This window comes from Mus caroli, chromosome 15 (genome assembly GCF_900094665.2).
Source record: "Mus caroli chromosome 15, CAROLI_EIJ_v1.1, whole genome shotgun sequence".
NCBI lineage: Eukaryota > Metazoa > Chordata > Mammalia > Rodentia > Muridae > Mus > Mus caroli.
This window is the reverse complement of record NC_034584.1, coordinates 46268053-46276926: the sequence shown is the minus strand read 5'-3', so window position 1 is coordinate 46276926 and position 8874 is coordinate 46268053. Positions and strand designations below refer to the sequence as shown.

Sequence of the window (8874 nt, the reverse complement as noted above, 5' to 3'; positions counted from 1 at the left end):
AAGAACAAAGACCAAAGTGTGGACACTTTGCCCCTTCTTAGAATTGGGAACAAAACACCCATGGAAGGAGTTACAGAGACAAAGTTTGGAGCTGAAACGAAAGGATGGACCATCTAGAGACTGCCATATCCAGGGATCCATCCCATAATCAGCCTCCAAATGCTGACACCATTGCATAAGCCAGCAAGATTTTGCTGAAAGGACCCAGATATAGCTGTCTCTTGTTAGGCTATGCCGGGGCCTGGCAAACACAGAAGTGGATGCTCACAGTCAGCTATTGGATGGAACATAAGGACCTCAATGGAGGAGCTTGAGAAAGTACCCAAGGAGCTAAAGGGGTCTGCAAACCTATAGGTGGAACAACAATATAAACTAACCAGTACCCCCAGAGCTCGTTTCTCTAGCTGCATATGTATCAGAAATTGGCCTAGTCAGCCATTATTGGGAAGAGAGTCCTCTTGGTATTGCAAACTTTATATGCCCCAGTACAGGGGAACATCAGGACCAAGAAGTGGGAGTGGGTGGGTAGCAGAGCAGAGGTAGGGGGTGGGGGAGGGTATGGGGGACTTTTGGGATAGCACTTGAAATGTAAATGAAGAAATACCTTATTAAAAATTGGAAAAAAAAAACAAGTTAATAAGAAAGAAGGAGGGGGTACATCATAGGAGTAAACATGTCCAACTAATAAGTGTGTGAAAGATGCTAACTAAGAATCAAAACAATGAATACTAAAACACTCGTGTGTGTATATATACATATACACACACACACACACACACACACATATATATATGTATATATATATGTCATCAAAGACTTTATTTGTGTGTGTGAATGTATGTGTGTGCATGTGTGGGGGTGGATGTGCTTGTGTGGGTGTGCATGTGTACATGTACATATCTGTAGAGTTCAAAAGAGAGTATCAGACCCTCTACAGCTGTATTTACAAAGAGTTGGATGGAAAATCATTTTTATGAGGAGCTTCCATACTGACAAATCATTTCAAGTGTCTGGACATAGGTTTGACAGAATGATTCAGGAAGTAAGAAAAATATTCATGTCTTTCAACCAAGTATTTCAATTATTTCCATTTTTAGAATCCCTTTCAAGGGATAATCAGAAGGGTAGGCAGATTTTTATTAAGATTATCTTCTTTGTAATATAGTGCAGAAGCAAAAAAAAAAAAAAACTCCCTAAATTCCTACCAGTAGAGGAATAGTTATACAAATTACAGTGGAGTATATTCTTTGGGCACAAAAATATTTTTAAACAGTATTTGATAGCATAGACAAGAGCATTCAACTTGGGAGGCAGAGGCAGGTAGATTTCTGAGTTCGAGGCCAGCCTGGTCTACAGAGTGAGTTCCAGGACAGCCAGGGATACTCAGAGAAACCCTGTCTTGAAAAACCAAAAACCAAAAACCAAAAACCAAAAACCAAAAACCAAAAACCAAAAACCAAAAACCAAAAACCAAAAACCAAAAAACAAAAAACAAAAAACAAAAAACAAAAAACAAAAAACAAAAACAAGATCATTCACTATGGTCCAAGTTATATAAAAGAGTAGAAAAATAACCGCTGAGCTATGCACAGAAGATACACTGTAGGAAATAATCTATGGTGTAATTAGAGGTTTTAATTTAAATGTGACATAATAATAGAGTTTGTTTTCCCTCTATTTTCCAACTTGACTACTATGTGCCTACTGTCATTCATGCATGCAGAAAACACTAACCACTTATTTGAAAGAACAACTTAGTTGTCCCTCCCATCTCGATGCAGGGTTTAGTTAGTTTGCAGAGTCATCGAGCGGTTTCCTGGGCAGTACTCACCCACCACCTCTGCCACCATAAAGATGAAGCATATTGCTGAAGCAGCACAGAGTCTCCACTTGGCATGCGCTTGCTTGCTCGACCTGTTCCCTGTGGCCTTGGCGCTGTTGTGGCAGTGATAGATGCCTCCTGCCTCTGGATGCTCTGGCCTGTCTCCAGGACACTGATCTTTATTCACAGGCTTCTGTCGAAGTTCTCTGTTGAGGATGATTTTGACAGGAGCAAGAAGAAGTGAACATGGTTGCAAACACGCACCTTCCTGGCAGCCCTACCCACTCTCAATGTCATAGGACATTTGCAAACTAGCCAAGGAGTTGTAATTCAGAGCTTTCTTTACATTTCCTTCTGAACCCACAACTGCTTCCAAGCATTGCCTTTGTTGAGCTAAGGGGAAAAAAAATAGAGATTCTTAAGGACAAATCTTTCTTAATTGCTCCTTTAATAAAAAGGTTCTGAATATTTTGCTCAGAACCCACCACCATCACTATCATGGTAGATTGTAAGGTATGACAAATAGACATCAGTAGGTCACAATGCTTGTTCAGGCTGAGTTCGTGGAGACCTTCAAACACCTGATCACCCATTTGCACCATTTGCAGACAGCCTCCACCAATTACTCACTGTTAGGATAAAAGCTGGATTCCACTTGTGAGTCCTCAAATAGTAACTATCACCTCTGTTCCAACACAAAACTTAATTTGGGCATTTCCATAAGATCATAGTTGGTCAGGCTATTAGTGAAAGGTAACCCAGCTGCATAGTTTCTTGACTGAGATAAGTAAGTTTCAGAGAGGTCATGTGATTTTTCTGAGGTCAAAAAGTCAGAAGATGACAATGCAAAACCCAGTGTTTCCCACCATGGCACAGACTAGGCTGCTATCTCAATATGAGTGCACCTAAAAATTAATTGTTACTGGTCCAGATGACACTGACCCTGAATCTTGAACTAATGGGATGTTTTTAAACTCCATAAATTATTTGAAAACACTAGTGAGGTTCTCGGAATTAAGAACTTTACATTTCTAGCTCTGAAAGTTAAATTTTACATTAGCTTCTATTTGAAGGTTATCTCATTTGGATTATCACCATCTGGAATTAAAACCCTGAATGTTTGGGCTTAGCTGATAAGTATTAGAATCACTCTAATTACTGTCATATTTGAATTCTTCTGAAAAATAATAAATGTGCATATCATTATAGGAAACTTAGTATAACAAAAAACACAAAGCAGAGAAAAATCACTGGTGATTATACTTCTAAAATCCAATTATTGATGTTTTATTGGAAAGTGTTGCAACATATTAAATATGCATTTTTATACAATGAGAGTCCATTGGTTAGCTTGTTTTGAGTTATACATATAGAAAACAAAAATTTTATTGAAAAGGTAACACATGAGAATTGTTGGTTATACTACTGCAGACACCTAAAAGCACCTAGGCTTCAAGCACTATTTGGACAGAGCTATGCTTTATCCCAAGACTGCTTTTCCGCCTATCTTGGAATGGGTGTCGGGGTATATAAGACTATCCTTGTGGGTATTCAGGTGGAGGAGTTTATCTGCCATGGTTTGAAGCTGAAAGCCTCCCCTCACACCCTTCACCCTGAGCCAATGTTTCACTTCTTGATCTCCGTTTTCCGTAACTGTTTTAATGGTGTAAAATGTAGGATTTGGCTGCAGAAATGAGCTCTAGGATCAGTCCGTGAATTTTATACCTCCTCTTGATTTTGTCCTATTTCTTTGTGCTTCCTGGAAAAGCTAAGATAGGAGAGCCCCAGGCTCATGCTTCCATCACAATGGACGTACCTTGTCTTGTCATGGTAGACTGTCATCTCCTGAACCATGACCAGAGCTAAGTCTTTTCTCCTTGAACTTGCTTTTGGTCACAGCCATGAGAATACTAATGTAATAATCATTCTCAAAATTGACCCAAGAGTCTGGAAGCAAACTATTTTTATCAAATGAGACCCATCCACTATAACTGAAGACTGTTTGTGTAGAGCTCCTTACATTTAGGCCTAAACCCAGCCATGCTGCTTCCTAGAGCTTAGAACAAAGTCTACCCCCATTAACTTTGTGTAATTTGGGCACTGTTTCTGTACTATAGTTTACAGAAGAAGATGTTCCCTTTTTTGTTAACTTACACAATTTTAATATTTAATATGTTAAGTATCTTTTCAAGAAAACATTCCTAATCCAAGATTCATTGGTTTATACCTATGTTTCCTTTAAGAAGATATTTAACTATATCATCTTGGCATCTTCCTTAATGCTATAACCCATGTTAGTAAAGTTCTTTAATATGATGTCAGAAATATATACATATTAACTTTTCTTTACACAACTATTTAATTGTCCCAAAAACATATGTTGAAAACACTTTGTTGAAATACAATTGGCCCATTCAGTTGGTATGTATTATTATATGTATGTATATGTATATGTATATGTATATGTATATGTATATGTATATGTATATGTATATGTATATGTATATGTATATGTATATGTATATGTATATGTATANATATGTATATGTATATGTATATGTATATGTATATGTATATGTATATGTATATGTATATGTATATGTATATGTATATGTATATGTATATGTATATTAGTATGTATATGCTGGTAGCCCATGTCGTGAATTTAACTATATACTTACTCTTTTCATTTTTTGAATCTTTGAGGGTTTCATACATGCACATAATTAATTTCAGGGGCTTTTTACCCTATAATTTTCCTCTCTTTTGCCTCTCTCTCTACTACTGAAAGCCTTCTTGTCACTCTGTCTTAGTAAGGGTTTCCATCGCTGTGAAGAGACACCATGACCAAGGCACAACTCTTATACAGGAAAACATTTAATTGGGGCTGGCTTACAGTTTCAAAGGTTCAGTCCATTATCATCATGGCAGGAAGCATGGCAGCATGCAGGCAGACATGATGCTGGAGGAGCTGAGAGTTCTGTATCTTGATCTGAAGACATCCAGGAAAAGACTGGATTCCGCAGGCAGCCAGGAGGCTCTTAGTCAACATTGGGAGGAGACTGAGCATAGAGACATCAAAGCCCACTCCCACAGTGACACACCTCCTCCAACAAGGCCACATTTAGTCTAAGGCCACAACTCCTAATAGTGCTACTCCTTAGGACAAGCATATTCAAACCACCACACACGACTTCTTTTATGTCTTCTTGGTGTGTGTGAATTACCTGGATGAAGAGATAAATACACTCTAGTGTAATAGTGCTGGGATTATTGTGGGGATGACCAAGTGCTTTCTAATCGGGTTTGTGTTAATTTTTAATAGCAGGGTATGTGACACCTTGTGAAGTTGGCACCAGGGACTGGGGTATTGCAATAGTAGGCTTGATCTTTTCCCTTTATGGCAGAATGTGGACTTTGGATTAGGAAAGCAGTTGAGTACTTAAAGTGGGGCTTAATAGGCCATGCTAGTAGAATCGTGGAAGACAGTGGTGTTGAGTGGTTTGAACTCTGGGGGTCTGGCTTAAGAGGTTTCAGAGAAGAGTACTACTATGTGGCCTAGTCAAATTCTTATGATATGTTGGTGAAGAATACTTTTTGTCCTTGTCTGAAAAGTCTGCCTGAAGCTAAATTGAAGAGTTATGGATTAACAGCATTGGTAGAAGAAATTTCCAGAAAGCGTAGCACTGATAGTGTTGCTTTATTAGTTGCTTGATTATTTGTGGCCAGTCTTACACATATCTATAATGAAAAGGAGCAAGCTGAGCAAGGAAAAATACCAAATGTACAGTTTGAGAAAAGGGACACTGGGAATTGTAAACAGATTAAAGAAAAGCCTGGTGCTAAATGGAATCAAAGGAGTAGTGACCTCAGAGCAAAGCCCCACCCAGCTAAGCTTCCAATTTGTGAAAAGGATTTAAGGAAAGGTTCAGGGTAGACATAGTGGCACACGCCTTTAATCCTAGCACTTAGGAGGCAAAAGCAAGTGGATCTCTGAGTTCAAGGCCAGCCTAGTCTACAGAGGAAGTTCAAACCATTGAAAACAGAAAGATAGGGAAAATGTATTCAAATGAGTGGGGCATGTTCCAGGGCCAGCAAGCAGCAGAACTTGCCATCTTCTCCCTTCACTTGTTTATGGCTGTAGATCAAGGATAAAAGAAAAGGGTTCTGACATCTAAGGCAAACCATTGAGGTCAGATATATGGCAGGTGTGTCACTGTGTGGAGGACTAACAAGGCCATTGCTGAAAGCTGTGAAGGTGAAGTCAGAACTGCCTTGAAGACTTCAAGGTGTTAAAGATAGCAGCGTCACGGGATGGTTTCTGAGGAAAGCTGCTAACAGAGAGTGGAACCATATTGAGAGAAAGCAATATTCTGCAGTCAACAAGGCTGAAAGGAGTTAGGGATCTGAAGACCTCGGTGACATCAGACATAGAGATACAGAATTTGGAGTTTGTCATCTGGTTTTCCGTCTTGCTTTGGTCCAGTATTTTCCCACTATGTTCCCTTTCCTACCTTCAGGAATGGTAGTATATTTCCTATCCTATGGTGTGTAGGAAGTGTGTGATATGCTTTCTGATATTGATCTTACAGGGGACTACAGCTAAGAAGTTTATCATGAGTCTCAGAAGAGATTTTGAACTTTAGGCATTTCAACAATGTTGAGACTGTTATAGGCTATAATAAGGATTTTTGAAGTTATGATTAGAATCCTATGGGTTCAGGGAATGGGATATGGTATTTTAAGGGAAAATGGCCCCCATCGGCACTATTTGGAAGGATTAGGACAAGTGGCCTTTTGGGAGTAGGTATCAGCTTATTGGAGAAACTGTCACAGGGGGAGGACTTCGCAGTATCTCCCTCTCTCTTTCTGCAGATTGCCAACCCAGACATAGAACTCTCAGCAACCTCTCCAGAATCATGTCTGCCTGTATGCCACATGCTTCCCACCATGACAATAATAGACTAAACCTCTGAACTGTAAGTCAACCCCAATTCAATGCTTTCCTCTATAAGAGTTGCTATGGTTACCGCACCTCTTGACAGCAATCAAAATCCCAAGTAAGAAGTCCCTTCTGGTACTATGGAAGTTGTGAGGTCTATTTTGTTCATTTCTCTTAAAAGGTTTAATTTCTCTAAATAAGTATTATGGTGAGCACATAAAATCCTCATGTCAATTTTAAAATTTAGCAATATTAATTCTTCCACCCCGACCGTGCTGGAAACATTCTTAGTGAATTCTTTAATTCCTACAATGTTCTGTAAATTATAATATAAAATTGAGCATTTTTATTTATTTAATGAATTACTTTTTTGTAATTTCTAATTTATGAGTATGGGTGTTTTGCCTGCATGTATGGTTTGTGTACTGCATGCGATGTTGTGTTGGCAAAAGACCAAAGAAGGCATTAGATCCCCTGGGGACTGTAGTTCTAGGTGTTGGTGAGCCTCCATGTGAGTGTTAGGAATCAAACTTGGGTCGTCTGAAAGAGCAACCAATGCCTTTAGCCAATAAGTTATATCTTTACCCCCTATTTGATGAATTCATATGCTTTATTTGTATGCCCTATTAAGTAAATGAGTTTTCTTAACTTTATTTTCAGGTCTTTTTATTTTATTTATTTTGCTATTCCTATGTAAAAATACAATTACATTTACATCTATCATTTATTACCACTTTATTGAACTTACTAAATGTTACATTTCTCAGAGTATGTTTTGACATTTTTGTTATTGTTTGGAAATATAGCTTTCATTTTCCCTTTCTATTCTGATGTCTCTCCTTTTGTTTTCTCACATGGAAGTCCTGGCTGAAATGCATAGTATCTTCTAATGTTTATTAGAAGCAACGAGCCTGGGCATAGTTATGTTCTACATATTCTGAAATACTTTCAGACTTTCTTCTTAATTATAACATTCCATGTTTTGGATGTAAAGAGATTCTCTTCAGGGCTGAGAGATGGCTGTGCAGGAGGTGAGTGCTTAGTGCTTTTTGTAGAAAAGCTGGGTTTCAGCTCTGAGCACATGGGGGCTCACACCCATCTACAAAGTCAGGCAGCTAACAGCAACCTGTCATTTCAGAGGAACCCAGTACCCTCCTCTGGCCTCACCAGTTTTTTGAGACAAAGTCTCTCTATTTAGCACTGGGTGTCCCAGAACTCACTATGTAGATTAGGCCAGCCTCAAACTTAGAGATATCCACGTACCTCTGCCTCCCAAGTACCGCAGCATAAACATGCATCACCTCACCGAGCTGCTTATCTCTTCTTATATTCACTAAGTATAATGGAACTACAAATTAATTTCCACCAAATTTTTGAGATTTGGGGTCATTAAAGACATTTATATTTTTTTCTTTCCTTCTGGTAATACTATTATGCATGAACTAGTAAATTTATCATGTATGATCTTGGTTCCGGGACTCCACCGAACTTAGGAACTTAGTCTGCACAGGTGAGAGGGTGCACCAGAGAAGTGGACAGCTTCTGGGACAGGCGGGAGCCACAGAGCCACTGAGGCAGCACCCTTTTCGGGCTGCAGACGGCCGGCCACCCTCCCGGCCAGAGGAAAGGTGTCTGCCTGGCTCAGAAGCCCTCTGGCTCAGGAGCAGCGGACGCCATCTTGGTTCCGGGACTCCGTTGAACTTAGGAACTCAGTCTGCACAGGTGAGAGTGTGCACCACAGAAATGGACAGCTTCTGGGACAGGCGGGAGCCACAGAGCCTCTGAGGCAGCACCCGTTTTGGGCTCCAGACATCCGGCCACCCTCCAGGACAGAGGACAGGTGTCTGCCTGTCTCGGAAGCCCTCTGCCTCAGGAGCAGTGGGCGTCATCTTGGTTCCGGGACTCCGTTGAACTTAGGAACTTGGTCTTCACAGGTGAGAGTGTGCAACACAGAAGCTGACAGCTTCTGTGACCTGCCAAAGCAACACAGCTTCTGGGAAAGGTCCTGTTTTGGGCCTTCTTCTTCGGCCAGGAGGAGGTCCAAACGCAAGATATCTGTGCACCTTCCCTGTAAGAGGAGAGCTTGCCAGCAGAGAGCGCTCTGACCACT

General features: G+C 40.0%; 1 protein-coding gene across 1 annotated transcript in view; it reads right to left on the bottom strand.

Moving 5' to 3' along the window:
- Window positions 1–8874, bottom strand: part of Slc30a8 (solute carrier family 30 member 8) — a 37875-nt gene that overhangs the window by 24131 nt on the left and 4870 nt on the right. Inside the window, exon 2 of the mRNA XM_029469978.1 lies at window positions 1832–2028. Within this exon, the coding sequence (XP_029325838.1) occupies window positions 1832–2028 (197 nt within the window). The remainder of the gene's footprint in view (window positions 1–1831; window positions 2029–8874) is intronic.